The 19,731-nt window shown below is 39.2% G+C and overlaps 1 protein-coding gene across 4 annotated transcripts in view; it reads right to left on the bottom strand.

Annotated features, from left to right (window-relative positions):
• Positions 1–5,211: 5,211 nt before the first annotated feature.
• Positions 5,212–19,731, bottom strand: part of LBR (lamin B receptor) — a 30,016-nt gene continuing 15,496 nt past the window's right edge. For 2 of the 4 annotated variants that reach the window (XM_081491563.1, XM_081491562.1), the window contains exons 8-14: positions 16,663–16,854; positions 15,026–15,129; positions 13,992–14,117; positions 10,503–10,671; positions 8,223–8,303; positions 7,999–8,121; positions 5,212–7,255 (exon numbers count right to left, since the gene is read on the bottom strand). In XM_081491563.1, coding sequence (XP_081347689.1) covers positions 7,095–7,255; positions 7,999–8,121; positions 8,223–8,303; positions 10,503–10,671; positions 13,992–14,117; positions 15,026–15,129; positions 16,663–16,854 — 956 coding nt within the window. In that variant the 3' untranslated portion in view covers positions 5,212–7,094. The remainder of the gene's footprint in view (positions 7,256–7,998; positions 8,122–8,222; positions 8,304–10,502; positions 10,672–13,991; positions 14,118–15,025; positions 15,130–16,662; positions 16,855–19,731) is intronic. The other 2 variants (XM_081491565.1, XM_081491564.1) reach the window with 1 other exon arrangement.

The following is a 19,731-nucleotide window of genomic DNA, read 5'->3' as shown; positions in this document are numbered from 1 at the left end:
GAGAAATACTCAGCAAGTAAAGGAAAATGAGAAATGCCCACAAAGCCAAACAAAAGAGGAGGAGATTGGGAATCTATCTGAAAAAGAATTTAGAATAAGGATAATAAAAATGATCCAAAATCTTGAAAGCAAAATGGAGTTACAGATAAATAGCCTGGAGACAAAGATTGAGAAGATGCAAGAAATGTTTATCAAGGACTTAGAAGAAATAAAAAGGAATCAATATAGAATGAATAATGAAATAAAGGAGATAAAAGACACTCTGGAGGGAACCAACAGTAGAATAACGGAGGCAGAAGATAGGATAAGTGAGGTAGAAGATAGAATGATGGAAATAAACGAAGCAGAGAGGAAAAAAGAAAAAAGAATCAAAAGAAATGAGGAAAACCTCCGGGACCTCTGGGACAATATGAAACGCCCCAACATTCGAATCATAGGAGTCCCAGAAGAAGAAGATAAAAGGAAAGGCCATGAAAAAATACTTGAGGAGATAATAGTTGAGAATTTCCCTAAATTGAGGAAAGAAATAGTCACAGACGTCCAAGAAACCCAGAGAGTTCCAAACAGGATAAACCCAAGGCGAAACACCCCAAGACACATATTAATCAAATTAACAAAGATCAAACACAAAGAACAAATATTAAAAGCAGCAAGGGAAAAACAACAAATAACACACAAGGGGATCCCCATAAGGATAACAGCTGATCTTTCAATAGAAACCCTTCAGGCTAGAAGGGAATGGCAGGACATACTTAAAGTAATGAAAGAGAATAATCTACAACCCAGATTACTGTACCCAGCAAGGATCTCATTCAGATATGAAGGAGAATTCAAAAGCTTTACAGACAAGCAAGAGCTGAGGGAATTCAGCACCACCAAACCAGCTCTCCAGCAAATGCTAAAGGATCTTCTCTAAACAGGAAACACAGAAAGGATGTTTCAACACGAACTCAAAACAACAAAGTAAATGGCAACGGGATCATACTTATCAATAATTACCTTAAATGTAAATGGGTTGAATGCCCCAACCAAAAGACAAAGGGTTGCTGAATGGATACAAAAACAAGACCCCTATATATGCTGTCTACAAGAGACCCACCTCAAAACTAGGGACACACACAGGCTGAAAGTGAAAGGATGGAAAAACATATTCCATGCAAACGGAGACCAAAAGAAAGCAGGAGTCGCAATACTCATTTCAGATAAAATAGACTTTAAAATAAAGGATGTGAAAAGGGACAAAGAAGGACACTACATAAAGATCAAAGGATCAATTCAAGAAGAAGACGTAACAATCATAAATATATATGCACCCAACATAGGAGCACCACAATATATAAGGCAAATACTAACAAGTATGAAAGGGGAAATTAACAATAACACAATAATAGTGGGAGACTTTAATACTCCACTCACGCATATGGATAGATCAACTAAACAGAAAATTAACAAGGAAACACAAACTTTAAATGATACAATAGACAAATTAGATTTAATTGATATTTACAGGAGTTTCCACCCCAAAACAATCAATTTTACCTTTTTCTCAAGTGCACATGGAACTTTCTCCAGGATAGATCACATCCTGGGCCATAAATCTAGCCTTGGTAAATTCAAAAAAATTGAAATCATCCCAGCCATCTTCTCTGACCACAATGCAGTAAGATTAGACCTCAATTACAGGAAAAAAACTATTAAAAGTTCCAACATATGGAGGCTAAACAACACGCTTCTGAATAACCAACAAATCACAGAAGAAATCAAAAAAGAAATAAAATTATGCATAGAAACGAATGAAAATGAAAACACAACAACCCAAAACCTATGGGACACTGTAAAAGCAATACTAAGGGGAAGGTTCATAGCAATACAGGCGTACCTCAAGAAACAAGAAAAAAATCAAATAAATCAACTAACTCTACACCTAAAGTAACTAGAGAAGGAAGAAATGAAAAACCCCAGGGTCAGTAGAAGGAAAGAAATCTTAAAAATTAGGGCAGAAATAAATGCAAAAGAGACAAAAGAGACCATAGCAAAAATCAACAAAACTAAAAGCTGGTTTTTCGAGAAGATAAACAAAATTGATAAGCCATTAGCCAGACTCATCAAGAAACATAGGGAGAAGAATCAGATCAACAAAATTAGAAATGAAAATGGAGAGATCACAACAGACTCCACAGAAATACAAAGGATCATAAGAGACTACTACCAACAGCTATATGCCAATAAAATGGACAACTTGGAAGAAATGGACAAATTCTTAGAAAAGTATAACTTTCCAAAACTGAACCAGGAAGAAATAGAAGATCTTAACAGACCCATCACAAGCACGGAAATCGAAACTGTAATCAGAAATCTTCCAGCAAACAAAAGCCCAGGACCAGACGGCTTCACAGCGGAATTCTACCAAAAATTTAGAGAAGAGCTAACACCTATCCTACTCAAACTCTTCCAGAAAATTGCAGAAGAGGGTAAACTTCCAAACTCATTCTATGAGGCCACCATCACCCTAATTCCAAAACCAGACAAAGATGTCACAAAAAAGGAAAACTACAGGCCAATATCACTGATGAACATAGATGCAAAAATCCTTAATAAAATTCTAGCAAACAGAATCCAACATCGTATTAAAAAGATCATACATCATGACCAAGTGGGCTTTATCCCAGGAATGCAAGGTTTCTTTAACATCCGCAAATCAATCAATGTAATACACCACATTAACAAATTGAAAGAAAAAAACCATATGGTTATCTCAATAGATGCAGAAAAAGCCTTTGACAAAATTCAGCATCCATTTATGATTAAAACCCTCCAGAAAGCAGGAATAGAAGGAACATATCTCAACATAATAAAAGCTATATATGACAAACCCACAGCAAACATTATCCTCAATGGTGAAAAATTGAAAGCATTTCCCCTAAAGTCAGGAACAAGGCAAGGATGCCCACTTTCACCACTACTATTCAACATAGTTTTGGAAGTTTTGGCCACAGCAATCAGAGCTGAAAAAGAAATAAAAGGAATACAGATAGGAAAAGAAGAAGTAAAACTCTCACTGTTTGCAGATGACATGATCCTCTACATAGAAAACCCTAAAGACTCTACTAGAAAATTACTAGAGTTGATCAATGAATATAGTAAAGTTGCAGGATATAAAATTAACACACAGAAATCCCTTGCATTCCTATACTCCAACAATGAGAAAACAGAAAGAGAAATTAAGGAAACAATACCATTCACCATTGCATCAAAAAGAATAAAATACTTAGGAATATATCTACCTAAAGAAACAAAAGACTTATATATAGAAAACTATAAAACACTGATGAAAGAAATCAAAGAGGACACAAGCAGATGGAGAAATATACCGTGTTCATGGATTGGAAGAATTAATAGAGTGAAAATGAGTATTCTACCCAAAGCAATCTACAGATTCAATGCAATCCCTATCAAGCTACCAATGGTATTTTTCACAGAACTAGAACAAATCATCTCACAATTTGTATGGAAATATAAGAAACCTCGAATAGCCAAAGCAATCTTGAGGAAGAAGAATGGAACTGGAGGAATCAACCTGCCTGACTTCAGGCTCTACTACAAAGCCACAGTCATCAAGACAGTATGGTATTGGCACAAAGATAGAAATATAGATCAATGGAACAAAATAGAAAGCCCAGAGATAAACCCACGCACATATGGACACCTTATCTTCGACAAAGGAGGCAAGAATATACAATGGAGAAAAGACAATCTCTTTAACAAGTGGTGCTGGGAAAACTGGTCAACCACTTGTAAAAGAATGAAACTAGAACACTTCCTAACACCGTACACAAAAATAAACTCAAAATGGATTAAAGATCTAAACGTAAGACCAGAAACAATAAAACTCCTAGAGGAAAACATAGGCAAAACACTCTCCGACATAAATCACAGCAGGATCCTCCATGTCCCACCTCCCAGAATATTGGAAATAAAAGCAAAAATAAACAAATGGGACCTAATTAAAATTAAAAGCTTTTGCACAACAAAGGAAACTATAAACAAGGTGAAAAGACAGCCTTCAGAATGGGAGAAAATAATAGCAAATGAAGCAACAGACAAACAATTAATCTCAAAAATATACAAGCAACTTCTGCAGCTGAATTCCCGAAAAATAAACGACCCAATCAAAAAATGGGCCAAAGAACTAAACAGACATTTCTCCAAAGAAGACATACAGATGGCTAACAAACACATGAAAAGATGCTCAACATCACTCATTATTAGAGAAATGCAAATCAAAACCACAATGAGGTATCATTTCACACCAGTCAGAATGGCTGCTATCCAAAAGTCTACAAGCAATAAATGCTGGAGAGGGTGTGGAGAAAAGGGAACCCTCTTACACTGCTGGTGGGAATGCAAACTAGTACAGCCACTATGGAGAACAGTGTGGAGATTCCTTAAAAAACTGGGAATAGAACTGCCATATGACCCAGCAATCCCACTGCTGGGCATACACACCGAGGAAACCAGAATTGAAAGAGACGCGTGTACCCCAATGTTCATCGCAGCACTGTTTACAATAGCCAGGACATGGAAGCAACCTAGATGTCCATCAGCAGACGAATGGATAAGGAAGCTGTGGTACATATACACAATGGAATATTACTCAGCCATTAAAAAAAATACATTTGAATCGGTTCTACTGAGATGGATGAAACTGGAGCCCATTATACAGAGTGAAGTAAGCCAGAAAGAAAAACAACAATACAGTATACTAATGCATATATATGGAATTTGAAAGATGGTAACGATAACCCTATATGCGAGACAGAATAAGAAACACAGATGCATAGAACAATTTTATGGACTCTGAGGGAGAAGGTGAGGGTGGGACGTTCTGGGAGAATGGCATTGAGACATGTGTATTGTCATATGTGAAACAGAGCACCATTCCATGTTCGATGCATGTGACAAGGGCTCAGGGCCGGGGCAATGGGATGATCCAGAAGGATGGGATGGAGAGGGAGGTGGGTGGGGGGTCCAGGAAGGGGAACACATGTAAACCCATGGCTGATTCATGTCAATGTATGGCAAAAACTATTACAATATTGTAAAGTAATTAGCCCCCAACTAAAATAAATAAATTTATAAAAAAAAAAAAAAATACTTCTTTTCCCATGCCAATTCTTTTAGAAAAAAAAAAAAAAGAGAGAGAGAGAGAGATTCCAAAGTGGTCAAAACAACATCTTTATTTTCAACTTTATTTCCAACTTAAAATTTCATTATAAAACTTGTCAAAAAAATAAATGTCAAAAACAAAATTAAAAACAAATTGCAGCACTGTGTTGGTAACAGCCCTTTTTTCATTACCAAGGGAAGAATTAATGGTCCTTCTTCCTCCTCTAATGCTTCATTGGTGAATCTAGTATAGAACAAGCTGGGACACCATTTTCTGATGCCAGAAGAAAAGCATAAAAAAACTGCTCGCATACATCAGTACTAATAAACACTGACAATTTCACCAAAACCACATTTAAAGATTACAGGATGTGGAATGCTTGAGCAAACCAACTTCATGATCACATCAACACAAGCACAGTTATATACACTTCAAACTGCAGCACAGAATAAACACTGCATATCTAAATGGCTCATATATAAAATGTATAATTGAAAACCCCAACATACAGACTATACTTATTAGATTTGCCTATGTTTAAGATACTGAGACCAATTTAACTCTGAATATGAAAGCTTAGTGAATTTGCTACTGTTCCATTAGAGGACAATTAATAATGAGACTATATCAACTTAAGTAGAATTTAATGGCTAAAGCTACCTTATACACATCTATTAAACTAAAAGAAATGATTTTAAACTATTCCCTTAAATTGCTTTTAGATAAATAGATTTCGAAAGATGAACACAACACTCCTTAACAGGGAGTAGAGTTTTGTAAATATAAAGGATATGCAAAATACAGTATACACTGCATGAACTAACAGTAGCAAAAACACTTTAATTAAAAAAGTCAAAAACATATAAAAATATTAGCCTTTCTGGACATGGCAAATTTTTAAACACCAATCTGTGTAAAAAGGTTTAAATAGTGATGTTACTCCAAAAATATATATTTATTCTATTTTTCTATTTGCAACAGTTTATAAAGGCAAACAAACACCTGCAATTGAGGTAGAAAAGCCAAATTCACAAACTTTGGATTAGGAAAAAATACCCTTCGATGTTTTAATAGCATATTTCATACAATATTAAATGAATTCTCCTTGTTTCCAAATGTTTAATTCACATGTATTACTTTACAAAACTTAATTAAAATACTGCAAATGTTTGTTTAAAAGATAGTGGGTTGGATAAAAAATTCGTTCAGGTTTTTTATAGAAAAACCCAAACGAGTATTCTGGCCAACCCAATACTTAGTTCTGAAAATCATTTCACATTCAAAATACAATACAGAAAAACCTGAAGTCACCATATATTACATAAAAGCTATGTATTTACAGTTTCAAATGCAGTTTTAGAAGCTGAGGTTAAGCAAACCACTGCTAATGGTCTTCATTAACCAGTGTCCACTATCAGCTATTCCCCTTCCCGTACAGCATTGAACAGACAATTGGTGTTTACTTTCAAATCACATAACTAGAAAATGATTTAATTTAAAGGGAAACAAATGAAAATTCTATCCTCTTAATGCAAGAAAACATAAATGAACTTTAAAATGTAACAGTGTTTACAAAAACCAAACCAACTGGACAAAAGAATCAAAATTTGAAAGGTAATCAAAAATCCTGAACATCAATAGTATTCAGTGCATTTATAAGACTGTTTTTTGTTCTCAGATTTTTAAAGATTAAAAATTTCCTAAGTGCAAATTCTATTTATATTTTCCTTATGTTAATTGTTATGATTTAATAAACATGGCTACATGAAAAGGCTTACTACTTGGCTCTATCTATAGTCCTGCCTGAAAAAGAAATATACAGATTCTGTCAGTGCAATGAAAGAAGGTTCATTTTGGATTTCTTTTTTCTTTTTTTGCAAACGGAAGATAGAACTGCAGGAGCATTTAGAGGGCGCCCAGAGCAGAATCAGTAGATGTAGGGGAATATGCGGTAGGGGACTCGCTGGCAGTACTTCTCCCACGCCAGGCCATACTTCTTCCTACAGTGGTACTCGTCGCGGGCTTCCCGGTGCACCAACAAGATGGTGAAATAAATCACATGGAAATAAGGCAGAACGTGATTGAAACCTGGGGATAACAAAAGTAAACAGTACCTAGTGTTTTTATTTTTCACTACACAACTACACAACATCGTTTCCTGCACTTCCCCAAATAGCCTAAAATTGGGGCGTCCCATTACTCCATTTTCTCCAATAATGGGGGAAACAACTAAACTAGTTCATAAAATCCCACTGCTGTGTGGCGGAAGGTGGTATTTGAATTAAAAGCTATTCAGAGAAGAGTGATTAATCCATCCTAACAATCCTTCACAATCAGAACATCTGTCCTTCTAATTAAAGCAAATCTCTCCATTTCCTCCCCTCCAGTGCTCAGGGTAGAGAACTGCCGGCCATCACCGCGGGGGAGGCAGAACAGGGCAGACAGCACTGCAGGGCGTGGGCTGACCCAGACACATGCAAAGCTGCGTGTGCCTTTTCTTAAGAATCTAATTTTTTCAGAATCCATGTACAGCAGGTCATGAATAAAAAGTTAATTAATTTCTACATAGTCTGCTTAGAAAAAAAGCTACCAGACACAGTTGAAAACAAAGTTTTGCTTGCAGGATTTTATAGTAAAACTTCATGCTCTGTGAATTCCTAATTCCCCTCAGACATAGGATGAATGAGGTGCTGGATATAGAAGAACACAGCATTCAGCTGGGGAACGAGAAATCCCAACCTCTAACAAAGACAACACCCAGACCCACAGAGGACAGACATGTGTGGGTGGCCTGGAAAAGAGTCCCATCAGCTCTCTTCCTGAATGCTTACCGCACGGGAGGGCCCATGCCAGGGCCATGATGAGATCACCCAAGTAATTGGGGTGGCGAACAAAACCCCACCATCCAGAAACAAGAAGATTTTTTCCCGTTGAAGTATGAATGGTTTTTAAATCTATACAGAAATAAAAATACATGTTTAATAATCTATAGACAAGCAGAGACATAAAATCTTTATGCAATGCAAAAATACGATAAATATAAACCAATACTTACGTGCAAGCCTTGGATCAGTGGGATTTTTCCGGAATGCATTTTTCTGAGAATTTGCACTTCGGAAGATTACAAATCCGCATACTGTAATTTTTTAAAAATTTCATTTGTTAACAATTTACACATAATCTTTATTTTAAAGCATCTGTAATTTCATTTAGAAATGATTCCTGTGTTCCAAGGAAATGTCCAAAGTACAGAAGAGTCTAATCTCTTAAGAAAAATTCAAACCCTCTCAATCTCAGGATGACAAAAGATCCAATCCTGGTATCTCACTATCTTACAGCTTTCCTCATCTATCTGGGGACACCTTGAAGGCAAAACTAACAAATATGCATTATTATTCATGGTGCATCCATGAATAAAATCTACTGCAGCCCACATTACAATTAAATCAATACTGGAGTTCATCTGTTATGATATCTATTGACCGTAACATGAATGCTTCATTAATAAAACTATAGCTCAGAATCTGCACCAGAACAACATGTACATAAATATTAATATATGCTGAATCCTACTGCAAGCCTCTTAAGCTGGTAGCTTTATTTCAAATTTCAAAATGTCAAAACTAGGAGGCCTTGACATATGACTATTTATCATCAGTCCTCAATAAAGTAGTAAAAAATAACTCTATTCCCTATTTTTAGCTTAACTGTAAAATAGACATAGCTTGTCTTGAATAACACACAGGCAAGTGTTAACCAAACCAATAATGAAACTAAATCTTAATTTCAACCAGAGACTTGAATTTTTCTTCTACCATAGATATTAGTGTAGCGAAACTAGCAACATTTGAAGTTCAGTGCTCATTTTCCCTGCCCTCCCTCTGGTGGACGTGTTTAATGAACAGTGTAACAAAAGAAAAAACCCATCCTGAATCTAACCCGCTACCATCAGCCAAGCTGTACTCCTCACTCTTCCCCACCATCCTGGTCAAGCTGTTCCTTCCGTCCAACGTACCTATCTCCCCATGCCACTTTCACCCACTACAGTCAGATCAAACACCACATTCTCCAGTAAGGTTACAGTGATATTCCCCAGAGAGACGTGCTCTCTACCTTAAACTCCCATTACATTTGCTCTATTAGTCCCTCTCTAGACTCTTCCTGCGCCTCAGTCCAGTGTCTGAGTGTCTTATTTCTTCTGTAAGAGCATAAGCTCTAGGAAGGCAAGACCACCTTCCTATTTTTCAAGGTACTACCAGAAAAAGTGGGCTCTCAACAGAAAAAAATGAATCATTACTAAAACAATAAAATCTTATTGTTTTTAACAATAATTGTATTATTTTTAACTAAAGAGCCTCTTGATGAAAGTGAAAGAGGAGAGTGAAAAAGTTGGCTTAAAGCTCAACATTCAGAAAACTAAGATCATGGCATCCAGTCCCATCACTTCATGGGAAATAGATGGGAAAACAGTGGAAACAGTGGCAGACTTTATTTTTGGGGGCTCCAAAATCACTGCAGATGGTGACTGCAGCTATGAAATTAAAAGACGCTTACTACTTGGAAGAAAAGTTATGACCAACCCAGACAGCATATTAAAAAGCAGAGACATTACTTTGCCAACAAAGGTCCGTCTGGTCAAGGCTATGGTTTATGCAGTAGTCATGTATGGATGTGAGAGTTGGACTGTAAAGAAAGCTGAATGCCAAAGAATTGATGCTTTTGAACTGTGGTGTTAGAGAAGACTCTTGAGAGTCCCTTGGACTGCAAGGAGATCCAACTAGTCCATCCTGAAGGAGATCACTCCTGCATGTTCACTGGAAGGACTGATGTTGAAGCTTAAACTCCAATACTTTGGCCACCTCATGTGAAGAGTTGACGCATTGGAAAAGACCCTAATGCTGGGAAGGATTGGGGGCAGGAGGAGAAGGGGATGACAGAGGATGAGATGGTTGGATGGCATCACCGACTCGATGGACATGGGTTTGGGTAAACTCCGGGAGTTGGTGATGGACAGGGAGGCCTGGCGTGCTGCAGTCCATGGGGTTGCCAAGAGTCGGACATGACTGAGCGACTGAACTGAACTGAATAAATTTTTAAAACAAGTGTTTTATACAAAATGATGTTTAAATAACTACTGAAGAACCCAAGGAAGAAGCATCCATTCTCTTTGCAAGATACAAAGAATCTTTTATGACTCAACTCATCCATCACAGATTATTTCATACTTGAGCTAATCATGGCCATTTAAAAGGGCACGCTGTAAATATGTAGATATCGCAGCACAACAGACTCGGTACACAATATTTAATACACAGAGACTGAAATTAATACTCACGTTTCAGAGCAATGATTAGAGAAGCCATTGGCCAAGACAGTTCATTTGGATGACTGACTAAATAAAAGGCCTGGAAGCTATAGATAAATGGAACCCACACCAAATCTCCAAAAGCCAGCATGAATCCAAATCCATCATGGATAATGTCCATGGTTGTCAATAATGCTTCCTAAAAGGGTACAGAGAAGGGAAAAAAATGTTTTAAAGTTTGGGGAGAAAAGCTTCTATGTTTAAAGTATTCAAATAAAGTACTAATTTACAGTCAAATTTACAAAAGGCTAAAGGAAGGTGGTTGTTGTTCAGTCACCCAGTTATGTCTGACTCCCTGTGACCCCATGGACTGCAGCACACCAGGCCTCCCTGTCCCTCACCATCTCCCGCAGTTTGCCCGAGTTCATATTCATTGGATCGGTGATGCTGTCCAGCCATCTCAACCTCTAAGATGAGATGGTACAGCAACCTCAAGCGTTTAAAGGTGGGAGTGGGGATCTGTCTCCCTTGGCACAGGTATCACACTGAGTCATTCTGCTTCATCCCGTCACTCTGGCCACTCCCTCCACGATCCTGAACCACAGAGCTCCCGATGCCTCTTCTGCCTCCCCGCATCTGCCTGAAACACCCTCCCCCAACTTCAGCTGAAGCCTGGCCTGTACTGCCTTCCTCAACGACTGTCCTGTAACTCAGCGGCTCTCTCCGCTAGACTGGAAGATGCGGGGAGCACGGGTTTCCACCTGCCACCCCAGGGCCGAGCACAAGTGCACCAACCTAGCTAATGTTGTTCAGTCACTAAGTTGTGTCCGACTCTTTGTGGCCCCATAGACTGCAGCACATCAGGCTTTCGAACCTAACTTCTGATCATCATCTAGCTTTTCAGGTAGCTTGTCCACACTACCCTGCATGGGAAACTGCCTGCTTCACCGCTCAGGGTAAACTAGGACCTGAACGCACTCTCTTGTGGCTCTGGTTGGTACAAGCCAGAAACCCGCAGGCCCTCAGCTCTGGAAGTAGACGGCCCTGACTCAGGGCATCCCTAACCTGCCTCAGACTTCAGTACTCGACATCGACCAGAAAAATTAGCAAGTATAATCTCTATTAAAGAATCAATGTTCTAGGTTAAAGAAAAAGAGTGATATCTCAAAAATGTATTTTTTTTTTCTTTTTCCAGAAAGCAAACAAAAAGACCACAGGACAGAAAAATGATTGTTACAATTTCCAGGCCTGTGGGTTCACCCTCTAGTCAACATGCCTATTCTTTTGCACTGGGGAGCAGACAAGACAGCACACGAGGGATAACGACAGGGGCACACGGGCGTGGGCAGAGAGGAAGGGACAAGATACAAACAGCTGGTGCCAGGAGGGGCAGGAAGGACCCTCAACCCCAGCCAGTTTCCGGGGACTCAGAGGGCTGCAGGACAGAAGCAGAGGCTCAGAGGAAGGGTCATTTACATTTAAGTTCATATTCTCCATTTCTCAAGGTGTGCCACATTAACACATGGAGGAATTCCTATCAGTCAATCAAGTAAGAAAATTATTAAGCATCTACTAATTGAACAGCAGTGTGCCATACACTAAAGAAAACCATAAAATCAAGTCTCTTCTTCAAGAAGCTGACTATCAGCTAGCTGAGACAGTGATGACTTACTTAAAAAATAACTTCCCAACTTTAATCCACTGCTGCTGCTGCTGCTAAGTCACTTCAGTCGTGTCCGACTCCATGTGACCCCATAGACGGCAGCCCACTGGGCTCCCCCGTCCCTGGGATTCTCCAGGCAAGAACACTGGAGTGGGTTGCCATTGCCTCCTCCAGCTTTAATCCACTACCCCAGGTGAAAAACTGCCTTAAGAGTTTGCCTTAAGACACAATCATTTTTTGTTAATTAACAGAAGTCAATGTTTGTTTCAATCTCTAGAAAATATGAATTTCTAAGTCACTTAAAAAGTGACTTCCCGGACAAGACAGAAAACTAGAAGGAAGAATTACTCATCACCAGATAGGAATTAAAAAAAATAATCTCTGAGGGGATAAAGCAACAGAGGAAATATCATCTGACTTGTAATACATAACTTACCATCTTCTGAGCATCTATTTATTACATAATCAAAGAAAGACAACTGGCAAGATGAAGTGCATTTATAAGAGCTGGTGTTTTTTTTAACTTCAAAAGCATGTTTAATTTTGAGTAGACTTGGAATTTTCAGAGGACTCTGTATCAGATGCTCCTAACATGTTTGCAGTTTCCCAGGCTAAGCTCAGGTCTGCATTTAGTGGTAGGAGCTCAGTAAGAGTCCAAATGTGGCTACCTGTACTCAAGGTCTGCATACCTCCAAGAGGTCCTAATCTCCCCCCAAAGAAAAGGAAGATTATCGACATATCAGTATCAAGTTTTCAAAGTCGCCTTGACTGAGAATGAATAAAATAATCAATGACTAATAATATTACAATTTTTCAAAAACATCTTAAAGATGGACCTTCTCTCAAATTGTCAACAGACTGCCATGAAAACTTGCTTTGGAACATCATGACCGTCAATTTTGTTTGTAAAATTGAAAGAAAACTTAATTTAGAATTTGGAGGAGATGATTACAAAGATAACAGTAAATGATAAAACAGTTGTAGAACAGACCCAAAGAAGATACTGTTTTCAAGAGTAATATATTTAGGTGAGAGAGAGACTAGCAGACATCGCTAGTCTTCAAGTAGCAGAAAGAACTGATCCTGTATCAGTGTATGAGAAGAGCCACATGTTAAGAGATCAGTGTTATTTAAACTGGTTTCCTCAATGTTTTCCTCAATGATTTCTAATTTTATATCCATATGATTAGAGCTGATTTGTTTTCTGAAACACCAACAATAAAACAACTCCCCCAGTATTTAAGAACTAGCTGCTCCTTGATAATCCAAAAAATACTATCCTAATTCAATGATAGTATTTGATCCATCCATTTTCATCCATTAGAGGTGAAGTGAAGAAGTGAAGTCATTCAGTCGTGTCCGACTCTTTGCGACCCCATGGACTGTAGCCTACAAGGCTCCTCTGTCCATGGAATTTTTCAGGCAAGAGTACTGGAGTGGGTTGCCATTTCCTTCTCCAGGGGATCTTCCCGACCCAGGTATCAAACCTGGGTTTCCCACACTGCAGGCAGACGCTTTACCATCTGAGCCACCAGACAAGCCTCATCCATTAGAATCACTAAGAAACTAAGTTTTATTTGTATGAATCGTTCACATCCACCAATTCAAGATCCACAGATCTTAAATATCTAGCAGCTGACAGAGCAGCTGATACACACGGACACCTACCATTGTTAGAGCTCACAGTGTGTCAGCTCGTTACGTCACACGGACCCACATTTCATTTAATCCTCATAAGCCATGGAGGCAGGTTATTTTCTCCTCACCTTGTGTGTAAGAATCTGAGGCTTAGAGGAGTCAAGTCACTCACCCACACTCAATGCCATCTGACTCCAAAGCTCTTAAAAATTACTTACCTCATTCCAGAGAGCATCTACCACATACAGGAGGTGGAAACTGTTGACCAAAATCATTGCCAATGATGGAACAGCACGATTCTGTTCCTTCATCTCAGCCAAAAGCATCACCAGGTTAATGACCACCTAAAACAAAAGGGGCAGGTACAGTTTCCAGAGAGAAAGGTGATAATTTCCCTGCTGAGAAAGCTGCAGACACATCTCACTGAGAAGCCACCATCAGCAATAAGACACATCAACCACAGGAATCCCTTGATAAGATGTACTGAGACGGACACTTATTCTGTGGTAGTCTTGCCAAAGACACACAACCTACTCCGATCATGAGAAAATGTTGGACTAACCCAAATCGAGGGGCCCTCTTACAAAATAATTGAGTATTCTTCAGAAGTGTCAAAGTCATGAGAGACAAGGAACAACTAAGCAACTGCTACAGACCAGAGGACACTGAGGTCAAATAACAAACAAATGCACTGTCAGACCCTGAAGAGAATCCTAGAACAGGAAAAGGCCAACAGTGGAAAAACTGGTGAAACTCAAATAAGGTCTATGGATTTAATTAAAATGACTGTAAAAGGTGAATTTGTCATTCTTTTTTTTTTCTTTTTTAACTGCTATTCTTGATAACTATATTATGGCTCTGTCAGACATCAACATTGGGGAAAGTGGTATGAAGGAACTCTATTTTTGCAACTTTCATACAAGTCTAAAAAGGTAAAAGTATATTTTTTTAAAGAGAAAATATATTTTTTCTTCATAAATTCATCTACACTATTATTTTCTTACATAAACACAACTGATACAGTCAAAATAATACAAACTCTTTTAATGTTTAATAACCTATAACAGGACATCTTAAACCCTTTGGGCTATATTTAAAGTAAGAAAATATTTGAAGTAGACAAATTTATGGAAAGTTATAATTATTCCTAAAAACATACCACCTATAAGCTCACTTCAAAATTGTCTACATTTCTTTCTAAATGCAAGTCTAATTTGTACTACTGAGTTGAAATTAAAAAAAAAAGACATACCCATCCAATCAATCCGGGACGCAATTCACAAAAGAACTTGAGATCAAAAGTACCAATCCGAGGGTTTAACTCCCGGCCAATGAAGAAATCATAGACGGCATTTCCTAAGAAGGGAAAAGTTCTTATCCAAACGGTATTCCAAACACAACTATGAGACTTTAAAACTGCACTGCCGTCTACTACCCAGGGTCACAATTCAGTCATCTCCAAGAGCCTGGCAAACAGTCAGGGAGGACGGGCAGGGGATGCCAGTCCCATCTGGAAATATCCATGCTGCTACAGGCATGGGACCTATGGGGCCCAGATTCCTGGATTTTGAGGGAACGGGAGTTTTTTTTTAAACGTAGACTCAAAATTTTTAAAATAAGTCACCTAATTTTTTTTAATGTTTTTAAATACTTTAGGTTAGAATTGACCAATTTATAATCTCTATTATTTGATTTTTTTAAAAAGGGAGGTGTACAGTCAGAATGGCTGCTATCCAAAAGTCTACAAGCAATAAATGCTGGAGAGGGTGTGGAGAAAAGGGAACCCTCTTACACTGCTGGTGGGAATGCAAACTAGTACAGCCACTATGGAGAACAGTGTGGAGATTCCTTAAAAAACTGGGAATAGAACTGCCATATGACCCAGCAATCCCACTGCTGGGCATACACACCGAGGAAACCAGAATTGAAAGAGACGCGTGTACCCCAATGTTCATCGCAGCACTGTTTACAATAGCCAGGACATGGAAGCAACCTAGATGTCCATCAGCAGACGAATGGATAAGGAAGCTGTGGTACATATACACAATGGAATATTACTCAGCCATTAAAAAAAATACATTTGAATCAGTTCTATTGAGATGGATGAAACTGGAGCCCATAATACAGAGTGAAGTAAGCCAGAAAGAAAAACACCAATACAGTATACTAATGTATATATATGAAATTTGAAAGATGGCAACGATAACCCTATATGCGAGACAGAATAAGAGACACAGATGCATAGAACAGTCTTATGGACTCTGAGGGAGAAGGTGAGGGTGGGACGTTCTGGGAGAATAGCATTGAAACATGTATATTATCATATGTGAAACAGAACACCATTCCATGTTCGATGCATGAGACAAATGCTCAGGGACGGGATGGGGAGGGAGGTGGGAGGGGGGTCCAAGAAGGGGAACACATGTAAACCCATGGCTGATTCATGTCAATGTATGGCAAAAACTACTACAATATTGTAAAGTAATTAGCCCCCAACTAAAATAAATAAATTTATTTAATAAAAAAAAATAAAAAAATAAAAAGGGAGGTGTACTGTTTCAAAGAAAATATAACATACACCATAAATTGTTATAATACTAATATTACTGAAATGCTGTTGTAACTTATTAAAATGTCTTACTGTCATCAAGTGACTAAAAAAGGAAGAAGAAACAAATAGGAAAGCATGAAGGGAGAATCAAATTTTCTTCCTTATATTTTTCTTAGAATTATTTTTTATCTTTTTTTTCCTATTTCTCATCTCTCATAAACTGAAGAAAGAAGAGAATTCTATGAAAGCCTAGAATTGGATGCTGGGGGGCCAGTGGGGGTGAGAGGGCACATTCATGGGAGGCGTTCGTGGGACCCACACAGTCTAACGCTGCTCACCAGAGCTGGCTGGCGACAGTTCATCCCGGGGCGCTTTCAAAGCCCTGGCGCAGAGGTAAACACTCAAGCCCACGGCAAAAACAATGGCTGCAAATGCAAACTGAAGGAAATGACGGTACACATAATAAAGCTCTATGTTCCAGAAGAAACACGCTCCGACGAGTGCAGATGTCAGGATGAAAGCATAGAATCCTTTAAAAAAAAAAGGAGGGGAGGTCAAAAAATTAATGTTAACCCAGGGTTCACAAGAGATTTATACCATTATAAAATAATGCAACATTATTTTTTAAAGTCTTAGTTTCATTATCCAGGCTAAATAAACACAAGTTCATGAACAAGCAGTGCCCCTGAGGTTAGCAGTCTTCAATATAGATGCTACATCTTCCATACATACTTAATCAATAATAGTATGCTAATTAATAACATAATCATTAATAATACTTAATAATAACATACTTATTTTTCATTGTGAATAGTCATCTGCTTTTAATTAAGAGAGAGCTAAAAAGAGGTGCACCAAAATTTACCATAAAAGAACCTCAAAATTCACGTGGTCCAAACCCTCAGGCCCAAAGTCAAATGGCTGAGTGCTGACAGAGCTGGACCAAACACACATTTTAAAGCCCTAGGGTAATCTTGGTTATAAAATATGAATATTTTTACCTGAAATAACTTATCAATAATGGTCTCAAAGGACCCTGGTTGTACTCTATCCCCCAAACACAGACCTCAGGACCCTGCCCTCAGAGAAGAGACCCCAACACGAATGCTCCCTCCAGGGCCGGGGCAGGAGACTGAGGGGACCAGTGGGCTGGGCACACCAGGGAGGGAGTGCTGGGGCCCAGAGACGAGGTTCATTCCAAAGTAAAGAACCCAAGAGGCCCCACGAGAGTAACCCCTGTTCTGAGCTAGCCCTGGCACAGCTCAACAGAGAGAGGCTGAGTGTCTGCTCTTTCTTCTGACCCAAGGAATAGTTTTCCTTTCAGGAGTCGAGTGTCTGCAAAAAATGTCCTCTAAGTCATTAAATCACATCTGGATAAAAACAGTCTAACACAGAGAAGAGGTAGATATTATAAGACTTCTGAAAGGGGGGTGGGAGGAGAGTTTAGGAGGAAGGGGACACACGGAGGCCTATGGCCAATTCATGCTGACGGATGGCAAAAACTATCACGATATTGTAAAGCAATTATCCTCCAACTAAAACAAATTTTTTTAAAAATTAAAAAAAAAAAGAATTCTGAAACCAAAGCTTTTGTAAAGTAAAACGGTCACCTCTAATTTACTATTTAAATCCACGTTTTCCACATATCATGTTAACTTTGTAAAACATTCATTTAATGCTCATAAAATTTATGAATATTAAAGAAAAAGAAGTAGATGAAACAGTTTCTTGCTCTTGCTCTCTCGCTTATGTGGATTAAATTATTCAAAACATCTTAAGACTCTCTTTAGTTTATAATGGTAAAATCTTATAATACTAGAGTGAGAGTAATCAGATGAGGAAATTTTAAAAAGAAGGATCAAGCAACTGGTCCAGCCACTGCCTGCATGCTCTGCCAGCTCCAAGCCCAGGACTACTGTGCTCAGCCTGGGAGGAGCCGTGCCTTCAAAGGGAAGCAAAAACAGAAAAGAAGAGCACTCAGAAGTAAATGGGTACCTAGAGAGAAGCCCACAAAACACAAATAGCAACCGACCTGATGGCAGGATGTGAATGCCACCCCACCCCTCCCCAGAGTCAGCCTCACTGGGGTCACAAGGCATGGGAGAGAAGGTGTCTCGGAGATTCTAAACCTGGTTCCAGCAGCAAGGAATCTGGTAAAGGTAAACAAAATATCTGACAGTGGCAGCAAAAAAGTGTTAAGCAACCACCATGGGTCAGGTGCTGAGCTGGGTTCGATGCTTTACACACTTGGCACAAGACGCATCTAGAGTATCTCTGGCTTCCCCTCTGGAGCCCAGCAGAGGGGTTTCAGATACAGTGGATGCTAGGTGAGCCACTGAAAAAAGCATCCACAGTCAGACAGGTGAGAAGTGACAGGATTAAAACAGGCCAAGAATTAAAATTTATAATAATAATTCTCAAGGAAAGGAAAACAGTCTACTCAGTCTAGTTAAAATGGAAAATCATTTAAGGATAACTACATTATAATCCCTGGAGGAGGGCATGGCAACCCACTCCAGTATTCTTGACTGGAGAATCCCCATGGACAGAGGAGCCTGCTGGGCTACAGTCCACGGGGTCACAAAGAGTCAGACCCAACTGAGCGACTAAGCACAGTGCAACACATTATATATACATTTATTTCTTAAGTTAATGAAACTTCATCAGTCTTTACATGGCAAAGGTGGGCTAATCCTCTTCCTCAGCACACATTCCGACTGCAGGAGGGGCTGGATCAAGAGGGACAAGGCCCTCTTGCTGAGATGTTCAGTGAGACTTCCACTCCATCCACTCAGGGCTCCCACTAACGAGCGCCTCCTACAGGCCAGTCACTCTGTTGACACCCAGGGTACCACAAAGACACAGCCAAGTCCCAGACCACAAGCCACCTTCTTATGGGGAGACCCCCGTGAACAGACAAGCACACTGATGCCAGGAAAGCTTGTCATAGAGGAAAATAAGGCAGGGTAAAGGAAAGAAAGGGACCTGAGGGCTTCTCTGAGCAGAGAGACATCAAGGATGAGGCAGCTGACACTGGGGGAAAGTTTTCCAGGCAAAAGCACTGAGATTATAGCCTAGAGATGGCCCGCAAGCCAGTGGCTGGAGCAAATGAGCAAGGGCTCCCAAGAGGAGGAGTGGCCAGGAAGCCCACATCAGTGTAGGACTTCACTACATGGAGATGACTCAGGATGATAAAATGCTTATGCAAAACTGCTTCAGTGAATGATAAGTGCTATTAAGAAAATACAACCAGGGCTTCCCTGGTGGTCCAGTGGTTAAGAATTCAACCTGCAATGCAAAGTACACCAGTTTGATTCCTGGTCCAGGAAGATCCCGTGTGCAGCAGAACAACTAAGCCCATACACCATGACTACTGAGCCTGCATGCCTAGAGCCTGGGATCTGCAA

This window comes from Giraffa tippelskirchi, chromosome 5, assembly GCF_054371585.1.
Source record: "Giraffa tippelskirchi isolate mGirTip1 chromosome 5, T2T-mGirTip1v1.2.pri, whole genome shotgun sequence".
Taxonomy (NCBI): Eukaryota; Metazoa; Chordata; class Mammalia; order Artiodactyla; family Giraffidae; genus Giraffa; species Giraffa tippelskirchi.
The sequence above is the reverse complement of the archived record's forward strand: the minus strand, read 5'-3'. Positions and strand labels throughout refer to the sequence as shown.